Genomic DNA, 12748 nt, shown 5'->3' on the forward strand with positions numbered 1-12748 from the left:
CATGTTATCAAATTCCAACAAAACAATTGTAAAGTGAAGATTTTTGCAAATGTCTGCTGTTGAAATGTGTCACTTGCTTTGCCATTGTCTGTCGAAACAGCTTGTGGGATTTTTTTTTTTTCCCCTCCCTTGAAGTGAAAGCGGACAGTTAATCAATCAACTCGATTGGATTTACACCCACTGGTCAAAACATTAGGTACACAGGCACTTGCGAGAGGCGCGTCTAATATTTTTAGTTGTACACCACTGGCCACGCAACCACAATTATGGAACAAAGTCAAGGCAAAAGATATGGGACAAATGTCATAAATGGAATGCGTGAGGGAGGGAGCGCGGAAAACATCAAACCAAAACATAAACGTCGTCGTCGTCGTCGGGTCGCGGCGCTTTCTCCTCTTTGCTCGTATCGGCGACGGCAGGGCAGGCCAGACGTCATCAATTCTTAAAAAGTAGAGCTTGTTTGATGAGCTCCTTCCTGTCCGGGGAGAGCCGCTCAGGAAACTGGATGCCAAAAATCAGGATCAGGTTCCCCCGCTGCAAAGGATTGTGGGAGAGCGGCATCCCCTCGCCAGTCACCACTTTTTGGTAGGTGAAGCTGCAAATTGGGACACAAAAAGGGACACGACCCTCTCACATCGCATTTCTAGTTACTCCACAGGGGGGGTGTCCATCCATCCGTTTGCTTCACCGCTTATCCTCACGAGGGTCGCGGGGAGCGCCGGAGCCGATCCCAGCGGTCGACGGGCAGCACGCCCTGAACTGGTCGCCAGCCAATCGCAGGGCACGTGGAGACAAACAGCCGCACTCACAATCACACCGACGGGGCAATTTAGAACGTCCGATTAATGTTGCACGTTTTTGGGACGTGCCCACCCGGAGAAAAGCCACGCAGGGACGGGGAGAGCATACAAGCCCCACACAGACGGGGCTGGGATTGAACCCAGGACCTCGGAAGTGTGAGCCCAACACTTTACCTTTATGTTTTTTATTTTTTAATCTTACCACGACTATAAGTCATTTCTGCGTTCATCCATCAGTGCCGGCAATTAAAAGTTGTTCCGCTAGACGGTATTGAACCCAGGACCGCAGAAGTGCCCTCTTTCTGTTTTTGATTTTTTTTTAATTTGTCATTTCTTCGTTCGTCTATCGGTGCCGGCAATTAATAAAAGTTCTTCCACCAGACGGTACACGTAACCCGCGCATCCACCAGTTGCCGCTCAGACACCGGAATATTCCGGTCGTGGGCTCAGATGGACCTTTCCGACCTGTCAATCACTCCTACGATAGCGGCCAATCAAACGGCCGCATTGTCTTGACACGCCCCTCTCGCCGCCATGTTTTCCCACAAGCAACGCTGCTCGCCAGTAGCCTGCGCCTGGAAAAGTTAAAGTCACCAAGAAAATGGTCCTCCGATGCGCTTGGGGACGGTGCAATTCTGATGAACGATATCCTGGCCGCTTGATTCGTTTCCCAAAGCCTAAAACGCAGTTGAGGAAGTGACTACGACGGAAGACTAAATGGAAAACTAAATATCAACAAACACAAGGCTGTATGTTCCGCGGGAAGTGAGGGGGAATTGGATCGAATTATGATCAGTGCGGGAGAACAACTTTCACGCTGCGAGAGTCGGGTTCGCGATACGTGAACGCGCCACGTGCCCATTTGGATCACGTCGGACTTTTGAGACAGAGTACCGGGTTCCGTTACGAGCCAAGTCAACTGAATTATTAACGACGACCACGATATTACTGGTGCACTTTGCGAGTAAAAACCACTCACCCTGCTTGACATGCACAGTGCGATTCCACTATTTGATCCTGTTGGATTTCAATACGATGTTTGTGAGGCGTCAAAACGTTTTGGGATCAATCGCCAACGTTTCCATGTAACTCTGACATTGCGTCTTGCCCCGTCCAAAATCTTTCCCTCTTTCCGCGTACTTATCCTGGCGTGCAATAGTTGAGACCTCTCCGTCGGACTCCCTCGGCCAAGTCTGACGCATTTGGCAAAAACGATCGGGACTACGCCGCAGAGAATCGCCATTTTGAAAGCTCGTTGGGGGCGGAGCTTAAGATCGGCGTCGGAAAGGTCCACCGAAACGAGATCCGGTCGAGACGCTTACTGCACGATGTCATTGATGGGCACGTTGAGCAGTCTGCCGTCGAGCGTTTCGACGTTGACGGAACAGCCCGTCAAGGCCTGTCGGGCAAACACAAGAAATTGCTGCTGGTTTTCCCGCCTCCACATATTATGCATTTGCATATATATATATATATATATATATTTTTTTTTTTTTTTTCTCAACCATTGCCAGTGAAATCTGGGCCTTGTAGATCAAGTCGTTGTTTTGCCTTTTGAACTGCGGGTGAATCTTCTGCCGCACGATGAACACGATGTCGGCGGGGATTTTGTTCGGGCCCTGCGGGTCACAAAATCCAGACCGTGACGCTTTCCTCGCTTGTCGCCGATTTGTTTTGTTTTTTTTCAGGGGCGCGAAAGGTCGCCGCACAATCTCCTACCTGATCTCCCTCTTTGGAGAAAATCACCTTGGTGCCTTCTCTCCATCCGGGCTTGACATCGATGGACAGAATCTTGTCCTTAATACCCGAAGTGTAGCCATCGTCGTTCATGACCTGCGAGCGACGTCGCCACGTCAGCGTTTGTTCGGAGCTCAGAACGAGACGGAGAGCAGCGCGCCGACCCTTCGCGAAATCTTGATTTTTTTAGTGCAACCGTGGAAGAGGTCATCCAGGGACAAATGAAGATCCCTCTCGATGGGGGGGTCTTGGGTCTTGACCTCCTCCGGTAGCAGCCCGCCCAGCAGCAGGGGGACGTCGTTGGTGTAGAAGTCTTGACAAACAAGGGACGGACGGACGGGAAGACCAAAGTCGGTGCGCGATCGAAACCATTTTGTCACCGGCACAAGAAGGTTTGCGCGCTACCTGCGAAGGGGTTGTCGCTGCCGAAAAACTGCCGGAAGGTTTTGTCCGGATTGCCGTGGTAGACGTACTTGGACGACCAGGCGCCGCCGCTGCCGAACTCGTAAGGGATTCCCCCTTTCAGGCCCTCCACTCCAAACTTGTCGTACGTCGCCTTTTTTCGGGCTGCCGGGACACAAAACAAGACGCGTCGACGTCCGTTTCCGGAGCCGCCTATCCTCACGCGCTGGAGTCGATCCCGGCACTCAATATGGAAAAACTGTCAGTTTAAGATTTATGTAATCCCAATTTATGGAAATCGCTGGACAGTCTCACGAAAGAGAGGAAGACAAAAAGCCCAACGTGAGCCATTTCAAATATTCTGATATAACCATCCATCCATTTTCTTTGCCGCTTAACCTCACGAGGGTCGCGCTGAATCCTATTCGGAGGCGAGGCACACCCTGAACTGGTCGCCAGTCCATCGCAGGGCACGTCGAGACAAACAGGCGCACTCACAATCACATCTTTATAGAGTTCAATGAATATTGCACGTTTTTGGGATGTGGGAGGAAAGCGTAGAGCCGACCCGGAGAAAAGCCACGCATACGGGGGAGAAGGTGCAAACTCCACACCGGCGGGGCCGGGATCGAACCCGGGTCCTCGGAACTCTGAGGCCAACGCTTTACCGGCTGTGCCGCCTTCTGATTCGCGACCGTCAAACACAATTTCAGAATCGGAATTAAAAAAAAAAAAAAAATGTGTGAATGTGCAAAAGTAACATGGTTGGATTTTTGCTTACGGTCACTCAACACATCGTAAGCTTCACCCAGTTGGTAAAATTTCTCAGCACTTTCGGGTTCTTTGTTGCTGCTCGGGTGAAACTTGAGTGACAGACGTCGATACCTGCAAAAAGGCAGGTTAGGATTCATCGTGCCGTGATTGGTCGATGCCAGCTCAACTTACGCCTTTTTGATGTCTGCGTCTGTCGCATTTCTGTTGATTTCAAGCTTGTCGTAGTACTCGCTGCACATTGCAACGTTGAATGCTTGCCAGTTGGTTTTGTTTGTTTTTTTTTTTTAAATTGAAATGCAACCAATAAATGAACCTAAAAAAAAAAAAAAAAATCGTACTCAGATATTAACGCTTTTTCATTCCACGCCACGACGCGCTCTGCAATCCTCGTGACAAACAAAAGATTTTGGAGTCCAACAAAAAGGGATTGAAATGATGATGACGTGCGACGACGCTACCTTGATGATTTGAAAACGCGAAATATCAAATATGCGGGCGTCAGTTAGCGAGGGAAGAAGCAACAAGCAAGCGCTCTTATTTGTGATTTAAAAAAAAAAAAACTCCGACCTCGATTTGGAAGCCATGTTTACGCTGGTTGCTGCGGGCAACCGACCGCGACCGGGGACCTTCAAAAAAAGTGCTGACCCGAATATAGCCTGACGAAAATTGATCTGAGGTACGATTTGAAAAGTAGTCAACGCATTAACAAAATTGTTGTTGCTAATTTGACTTGAAGATTGCCGAATCATCTCTATGTGCAGGGTAGTTGACAAATTAGATTTTACGCATATAAATTATAGACGTTGAAAGGTTGAAAGAAAAGTGAAACTCGTACACATTCATCACCAAGATTATTATTTTTGGTACCAGTAAACTAAATTACCAAAAAAACTAAAACATTTTAAAGTATATCTTTGCCATGTCTAATTTAGAATTTCACGCTGTTCTTAACGTTAAAAACAAACTTTGAATTTTGAAATAAAAAAAAAAACAAGCGAGTAAAAAAATTAAACATCTAAAAAAAAAAAAAAAAAGTATTCAGTATCGAATCTAACTAAGAGGGTCATAAATAAATACTGCAACTACAAGCGTTCAACGCCCGACGAGCAGCCAATCACGTTAACGGACGTCCATCACGTGATACTGATAGTGCTCCCAGGCTAGCATAGCGTAGCTCCTAAACCCACTGCAAAGTTACATTTTTTACGGTTTGATTTTACTAATTCAAGAAAACCTATTACGGAAAAAAAAGTCAGATTAGTCATCATTAATAACTAATATCTTGGAAATGAACTGCTGAATTCATTTGAATCCACGTAGCAACACCGGAAACGAACTGGACTTCAGCAGCAGCAGCAAAAAATCTGATTTGATTTTATTTTTCATTGAAATTAATTTCAAACACAAACTACAGTCTACAACCTCTTCCAGAAGTTGACACAAACGAAAACTGCAATGAAAATGGTTTGATTTACCAAGACGGAACATGCTTCCCCAGACATTTTTATCTGTTGACGAGGGGCTAGATTTTGTTAGCGACTCACTGAGATGATGAAAAAATGAAGTCCTAAAAATCTTTTAAAAAAAAAAAAAAAAAAATCACTCCAGTACAAATAAATATAACCAGTTGCTGCGGGTTAAATAACTAACAAAAAGATCAACACCCAAATAAAAACAAGTGACCCAATCAAACTAGAACAGAAGCCTTCTTTTGTTCAACTTTAAAATGCACACTGTATCTCCACGTCTCATGATTACGCTGGTTTTTGCATATGAGAAAATCATATCTAAAAAAAAAAAAAAAAAAATCGCATACTTCTAAAATAAGACAACAAAATCTAGCCAAATAAAAAGGCTAAAAACAGGATGCCAAGAGGAAAAAAAATCTAAAGTATGCGCGAGGACGGGCAAAGGTGAAGGGAAGCATTTTGTTTGTTTGTTTTTTCTTCTCTTCTTGACAATGAATTGTTTGCATTCTCAGGAGCTTGCTGACAAAGTTTGGCTTGACACGTCACGCCCGTTTAGGCGCCGATTTGCTCCGAGCGCAGCCATTCCCGCCTCGCGTAAGAGTAGTTTGTCGAGAACGCAAATGACAAAAGAATCCTGGCAAAGTGATTGGAACGCGTCCCCATTGCACTTGATGGTGTGAACGCCATGCGATGCTCTTTATTCATTCAACACGCTAACTCCATTGGATGCCTCGACACCCGTTTGCTGGCAAAAGTAACGTTTACTCTAACTAGCGCCGCCGCGTCTCATCGGAAGGGAAAGGACACCGCCGGCGGCTCAGCGAGCTCAGGCGGTGGAAAAAGTCTGCAGCGGCGCAAATATGGATCCGAGACGTTTCACGCGGCTCTCCCGTCTCCTCGGAGTTGGCAAGTCGGGCGGATGCAACGAAATGGACGGACGCGGAGGGGATTTTTTTGTCCCCTTTCCCGGGCGGGGGATGCGCGGCCCCTAGCAGGCGCAACCGCCCTCGCTGGCGGGCTGCTCGGGCGGCTTCTCCAGCTTGATGTCGATCACTGAATGACGCACGAGTTAGGGAACGTCAACTTTCTTTAGGGTCTGCACACTTTAACTTCTAGCGCTTTGCCCTTCCTCCCGACAGCTGCGACACGCTTTCGAAAAAACCTGCCGCGCAGGCGAGCCGTGGCCGGGCTTGAGGAGACATGAAACAGCAGAGGAGAGCCACGACGGCGCCTTGCGCTGAAGGATACTGTCCTCTCTATTCTTGTCCTGTGCGCCGTCCATGCCTGGCAGGGCGGCGGCCACGCGGCGGAAGAGCTGTGGAAGGAAAGCAAGCAGGTGCTTGAAAAACATCAAACAAAAACAATCACATCAAGGAAAAGCAATACGGCGGCGACACAAAGGGGGCGGGACACTTCAGCACAAATACAAACTCACCTCAAAAGCGTCACGTTTCCGCCGACGGATGCAAAGTGAATGAAGGAAGCGGAAGAAAGACTGCCAACGTGCAACACGCAAACTGAGTCCTGACAAGTGGGACACGCTCAAACCAAGATTGTGCCAATAAAGGGGGCGAATGTCAAATAAGCGCAGTCTCAATCTGACAAGGACGAGCGGACGCGGCAAAAAATAAAGTCATCATGTTTAAAACAAAAAAAGTTGTGACGAGAATAAAGTGATGTTAAGAAATAGGTAAAATACTCGCAGGTCATTCTTCAAAGCAAATATCCTTATACCCCCTAACCACCGGCCGTATTACTGTTGCCCGTCTCGGCGCTTCCCGACAACTCGTCGACCGTCAACTCTCAGCCGTACGGGCCGCCCGCGTTCCGATGACTTACCGGCCGCTACTTTTTCTTCCGCACGTCAGCTGTGAAGTGTCGACCGCTCACGAGTTTCAAGCATGCGGGACAGCAAACGTGACGAGCTTTCCACTGCGATTCCTTTTTTTTCCCCTGACGCTCAGTACGACTAAACGGCCACCGAGGCACGCGTGCGTGTGCAGCGGAAGCCGATGGCGGCCTGCCACGTGCACGTGCACGCTCTAACCTGTTTGACATTTTGTCCCGTCTTTGCGCTTGTTTCACGAAAAAGAACGTTCGTCTCTTGGGCTCTCTGTGCTCCTTCCTCGGTGGAAATCTGTCTGTGACGGGTCGCGGCACACGCATAGCAGACGACGACGCAGACAGACGGACGGACAGAAAAAAGGGGAAAAGCTGAATATTTCACAAGGAATGAAGGAGTCGTGCTCATCCCTGCTCCTGCTGCCACCTTTTGTCAAGACCGCAAAAGTTCACCATCTGCACAACACGGAGGAGGAAATGTCAAATCCGAGACCACGACTACTACTTTTTTTTGCTTTCTTGTGGAAGTCGATTCGTTCCACCGGGATTTGAATTTGAAATGTAAAGTGATCACATTTTCAATAGTTGTGATTAAGTGGGGCTGCACGGTGGCTCCGCGAGGGAGGGAGGAAGGAAGGAAGGAACCGAACACCCAGCCAATCCAGTTGACGTCACGTGACTAAGAAAGCGTAACAACGATTGGCTGGCTGCTGGGTGCTGACCTGAAGTAACCCTGCCAGGCGGCGCAGACGGTGAATTTTAGACTGCGAATCGTAGCAACTATTGCAAATGTGATGACTTTGCATTTCAAATTCCAATCCTGGTGGCAGTAATCCACTTCCACAGTTCCTTGCCAACTGTGATGAGAGACGTGCGGGGGGGGGGGGGGTCAACTTTTGAAGGCACGGACGGCCAAGGTGGCAGCGTCGGCGGCGAGGCGGCTGAGCACGACGCTCGCTCTCGGGCTTACCTGCTTGACGTTGTAGCCGGCTTTCGCACTAGTCTCAATAAACATTACATTTAGTTCTTTGGCTTTCCGCTCCCCCTCCTCAATTGATACTTGCCTGCGGTAGATAAAGTTGGACATCACACCACAATCACATCAACGGGAAACCCCCCCCCCCCACCAAAAATCATGATTACTGTGACTGTCGTTCGGGAGGGAGGACACGACGTGACGCTCGCAATTTGCTAGTCAAGTTTTTTTTCCTCTTTTATCCTCACCTCAACCATGTGTAGCTTGCGACATATTTTTGTGCTTGTTCTACAACGCCCATACAAAATCCATAAAATGATCAAATTTGGGGTTTGATCCAAAACCCAAGGTTTTACATACCTTAAAGATCATACAAACGTTGCTAAAGGAATTTTACCAATGCGTGATGATGTCAAAACACATGGCACTAAATTTCAATTTAACTTGCACAAATTTGTCCAAGCGTTTCAAAGAAGTGCCACATAACGAGAACAGATATACAGTAGAAAATAAATATTGTGCAGTTTGTTTGAAAGTGAAAGAACAAAAAAAAAAAAAACAAAAACAAAAAAACAACAGATCACAGCAAACAAAAGAAACATGCTAACCACCGGGAAGCCCGGACCGGGTCGGTACCACCGTCGTCAGCGCGGTCGCAAGAAACGCTTTAAGATTACCTTTTGTCCGCAAGGTCCGTCTTGTTGCCCACCAGCATGATAATGACGTCGCTTCCCCGCTCGGTTCTCACGTCGTCGATCCATTTGGTGGTTTGCTGGAAGGAGTTGACGTCTGACAATGACACAAGGGAAGAATTGCAGCCAGCTGAATGTGACCCAAAAAAAAAGAAATGAGCGCTGAAAAGAACGGCCGCATACTCGTGATGTCATACACTACGACGGCGGCGGCGGAGTCTCTGATGTAACTCGGAATGAGGCTACGGAATCGCTCTTGGCCTGCCGTGTCCCACAACTGCAACCTTATCTGGAGGGCGGGACGGGAGACGAGGAATAAAGTTCAAGTGCAGAAACAACAAGTCACACGTGGGGCCCAAATCCAACGGGAAGGGGGGGGCCCCCCACGACGACAGTCTGCTTTGACTCGTCGTCCGGAGACGGCTGCGTTTTTTCTTTTCTTGCTTGAAATTGCGGGTCAAAATGCCGCAAACAAGAAAATACAACTTACGGTTCTGTCTTCGAGGTACATGGTTTTGGACAGGAAATCGATTCCGATTGTGGCCTGAAACGTGAAGACGCATTTCGGTCATTTGGCGGGAAAATGAAACGTTAGGGCGCGTCGACGTCGGCCTCACCTGGTAAGTGTTGTCGAAGCTGTCGTACATAAACCTGGTGATCAGCGAGGTCTTTCCCACTGGAAACAAATCAAAACAAACACGCGTGACTCCCTTTGGCGAGTTGGAGCAGTCCACAGTTCATCATCCCGTTGGGAATCCGGCAGCACCTGGACTCAAAATCATTTACAAGACGCGTTGACCGATGACGACGGGGCCAAAGCCAACGTGCCCGGGCGGCAAGCAGATAACCAGGGCAACGGGTGAAATCCCGAGATAAAATCATGCGCTTGAAACACATTTAAAGTCAGGAAAGCGCACTTTTTGAGTTGCACGTAAATCTCTTTGATTGGACCGGGGGAGCAGAATTGTGCAGAAAACGGGGAACATATTGCAGCATCCGTTAGAAATGCGCCTTTAAGGGGTGAGGCCTGCGAACTGTCATGTGAGGTGAGTAAGCTGTGGTCGACAGCAGGTCCTGTGTGTGTGTGTGTGTGATCTCAAATATGTTTGACTCTTTGCTCAATTGAGGGCTGAAAAGATTTAAGTTCTTCTAAAACAAACTCCTCCAAGCGCGTCTTTATGGACCGTGAGTTGCGTAACGAGACAAACGCGCTCCGCACAATGTCGGACGTCCAAAACGTCTCGTTAGAATGACGAATTAAAGGATTTAGAGATGTGGCCTGCATTTTCACAATAAAATGGAATGTAAGAAGCGTTCGAGTGACAGTGCCGTCAGAATGTCAGAATTCCAGCACTGTCGGAATACTTTGACGAACTGGGATCAGATCTCAACGTAGATAAATAAGGGACTTAGGGTTGTGAGCGATTTATTTTCCTTCCATGGCAATTCTGTGCTCAGTTTGACGAGAAAGTGTGTGAAAGAGCGGAAGGAGGAATGCGACTGGCCAGGTTTCCCGACGACAACAACAACAACAACAACAAATTGGGAAACAAGCGTCAGATACAAACGACTTCAATCCACACCACGAAAAATGGCTAATCCGTCCCCGTCGTCCCTGGCACCTGAAGGGTCCTATAAATCCAACTTGCACGATGATTAATATGATTTGCGTCCTCCCTCGAGAGAACTCAAAATCCGTGTCGCGGCTAACGTGAGCTAACAAGCGATTAAAAGTGCAAAGCCCGAGACGAAACCTCCCCAAAATGCGCGCAGCTTTCCCGTCTCCAAACGGGGCAACTGAGCTGTGAACAAAAGTGCCAAGGCGCCCACTTTTGGACGACACTCACCGCTTTGTTCCCCGAGGAAGACCAATTTGAATTTCCTCAGTGGGTTCCCAAAGTCTCCGGCCGCGCTCATGGCTGTGTGAAACGTGAACCCTGAACCGAGAACCGAGAACCGAACTGCGACGCGACTTCTTCTCCGGAGCTTCCCAGCTAAGGCGGCTTTTCGGCGGTTTCCCCCCACCCCTCCGAATAGAAAATATCGGGAACGTCAAGCCGACTTAAAAGCGTTTCGATGTCTCGATAACGCCCCACGTCGGGCTTTCTCGCCACTTTTTTTTTTTTTTTTTTTTTGGGCCAACTCAGTTGGAGCTGTGACGTGACGACATATTTGCTGGCTCCTTGCCACTTTGGGCCGCTCTTCTTCGGCAGACGGAAAAGCGCATCGTCACATTATGGTGCTGCCCCCTGCCGGTTGCAACCACAACTATTGCTATTGCTAATCTCGATGCGATTGCTGGGGGAAAAGAACACGATGTTGTGCACACACTCGCAATAAAATAAAATAACATAAAATAAAATAAGCGAAAAGATGGCGGCACGGTGGGGCACCTCGAAAGCGTTGGGCTCACAGTCTGAGCCCACAACCCGAATATTCTGGCGTCTGAATGGCAACTGGTGGATACATGGGTTATTTGTACCGTCTAGCGGAAGAACTTTTAATTGCCGGCACTGATGGATGAACGCAGAAATGACTTATAGTCGTGGTAAGACTAAAAAATAAAAAACATAAAGGGGGCGGCAGCTGGTAAAGTGTTGGGCTCACACTTCCGAGGTCCTGGGTTCAATCCCAGCCCCGTCTGTGTGGGGCTTGTATGCTCTCCCCGTCCCTGCGTGGGTTTTCTCTGGGTGGGCACTCCGGTTTCCTCCCACAGCCCCAAAACATGCAACATTAATTGGACACTGTCAATTGCCCCAAGGTGTGATTGTGAGTGCGAATGGTTGTTCGTCTGCATGTGCCCTCCGATTGGCTGGGAACCAGTTCAGGGTGTACCCTGCCCGTCGACAGCTGGAATAGGCTCCCCGCGACCCTCGTGAGGATAAGTGGCAAAGAAAACGGATGACATTTTGTGCGACTGACTCTCGAGCTGATGTGGAATGCAGTCAGTCTCCATGTGGTGGCGGCTCCATTTTGTAGGCCCGAACCTCGCCCCCCTCCGGCGCCAGCCTCCCTTCAACTGCGCCACATGTCCTTGCTTAGGGAATGACCCCAAGAGGATGACCTGACAAATGTGTCTCTCCCCCCACCGCCCTCCGTTCACCATTCGTGTTTGTCTTTGCGTGTTACGCGGTATAAAATGGTCGACGGCGGTTGCTGTTCTCTTCGCGAGAGAGCAGATTCGCACGTTTCCACGGCGCCCCGCAGGAACGAAAATAAATCAAGACCTGCTGATGGATGTCCTCCAAAATCCAAAGCCGTGTGAGCACGAGGTAACACGTAGCACAGATGAAAACGTCACCCCGAGCGGTGACTTCATTCTGATGCGGAGGTCGGTCGCGGGACCGCCGCCATCCCCGGGCCGATCTTCTGGCCACGGGGAAGCCCTTCTGTGACTCATAAAGGTGTCCTGCTCTTCGACGGTTATTTTATGACACAGGATACGCGTGGAAATGTGGATTTGCTGAACCGGCCGCCTGTATGGGAGCGCGTGCGTGACGATGGACGGAGACCTTCCCGTCTCCGCGTCACCCCCACATAAATCTAACGCATGCGGCTCTCAATGTCGCTGCAAAGTGCCGTACAGCACTCGCGTTCCCAGAGAGGGCTGGAAAGAAGGTGGAGGAGGAGTGTAGAGACTGCAAAACATAGGGGCCGATTTGGAGAGGGAATATGGCGATAACATCAGGGTAGCTGACGTGAGATGAAGGGAATTAGGGAATCGGTGCAGGAGCACTTCTTGAAATCATCCCCCCCGGATGAGAGGAGCGGAAGAGTGTGGGAAAGACCGCAGAACAAAGGATTGCAGCGATGATGAGGCATAATGCAGCGTGAGATGTACAATCCCTCGTTTGCGGCCAGAAGGAGGCATTCTTGCAAGCATAAATAAAGCTGCCAGGAGAGTAAGCGCATAGAGGGGGGCGGGGTGGGGTGGGGTGGGGTGGGGGGGGAGAACAGAGCGAGAGAGAGAGAGAGAGAGAGGGAGAGGGAGAGCATTGCATGCTCACGTTGTGGCAGAGGTGGAGAGGGAAGGCACAGATGAAGACCGAGCGCTGA

The 12748-nt window shown here is 49.1% G+C and overlaps 2 protein-coding genes across 2 annotated transcripts; both read right to left on the reverse strand.

The window, feature by feature from the left end:
• Nucleotides 1-64: 64 nt before the first annotated feature.
• On the reverse strand, nt 65-4305 carry dnajb13 (DnaJ heat shock protein family (Hsp40) member B13). Its single transcript, XM_061803109.1, has 8 exons — nt 3885-4305; nt 3721-3824; nt 2943-3104; nt 2702-2850; nt 2520-2633; nt 2306-2419; nt 2123-2199; nt 65-595 (listed from the first exon to the last, which is right to left on the reverse strand). The coding sequence occupies exons 1-8, from the start codon at nt 3950-3952 to the stop codon at nt 436-438; spliced, it is 948 nt and encodes a 315-aa protein (XP_061659093.1). The 5' UTR covers nt 3953-4305; the 3' UTR covers nt 65-435.
• Nucleotides 4306-5062: 757 nt separating this feature from the next.
• Nucleotides 5063-10894, reverse strand: rab6a (RAB6A, member RAS oncogene family). Its single transcript, XM_061803110.1, has 8 exons — nt 10540-10894; nt 9310-9368; nt 9183-9236; nt 8876-8981; nt 8678-8789; nt 7995-8088; nt 6431-6497; nt 5063-6235 (listed from the first exon to the last, which is right to left on the reverse strand). Exons 1-8 carry the CDS (start codon nt 10607-10609, stop codon nt 6171-6173), a joined length of 627 nt encoding a protein of 208 aa, XP_061659094.1. The 5' UTR covers nt 10610-10894; the 3' UTR covers nt 5063-6170.
• Nucleotides 10895-12748: the final 1854 nt, after the last annotated feature.

Source organism: Syngnathoides biaculeatus, chromosome 18 (genome assembly GCF_019802595.1).
Source record: "Syngnathoides biaculeatus isolate LvHL_M chromosome 18, ASM1980259v1, whole genome shotgun sequence".
NCBI classification, from domain to species: Eukaryota; Metazoa; Chordata; class Actinopteri; order Syngnathiformes; family Syngnathidae; genus Syngnathoides; species Syngnathoides biaculeatus.

Bases quoted from the DNA above. Each gene is read 5' to 3' on its own strand.
- dnajb13 (XM_061803109.1), bottom strand. From the start codon at position 3,952: ATGTGCAGCGAGTACTACGACAAGCTTGAAATCAACAGAAATGCGACA. The intron at 2,634-2,701 runs GTCGGCGCGCTG...CGTCGCTCGCAG, and splicing joins AAATCAAGATTTCGCGAAGG to GTCATGAACGACGATGGCTA. The intron at 2,200-2,305 runs GTTGAGAAAAAA...TTTGCCCGACAG, and splicing joins CCCAGATTTCACTGGCAATG to GCCTTGACGGGCTGTTCCGT.
- rab6a (XM_061803110.1), bottom strand. From the start codon at position 10,609: ATGAGCGCGGCCGGAGACTTTGGGAACCCACTGAGGAAATTCAAATTG. The intron at 6,498-7,994 runs GTAAGCCCGAGA...TTCCTTCCACAG, and splicing joins CCGGCTACAACGTCAAGCAG to CTCTTCCGCCGCGTGGCCGC. The intron at 6,236-6,430 runs GTATCCTTCAGC...TGCGTCATTCAG, and splicing joins GGACAAGAATAGAGAGGACA to TGATCGACATCAAGCTGGAG.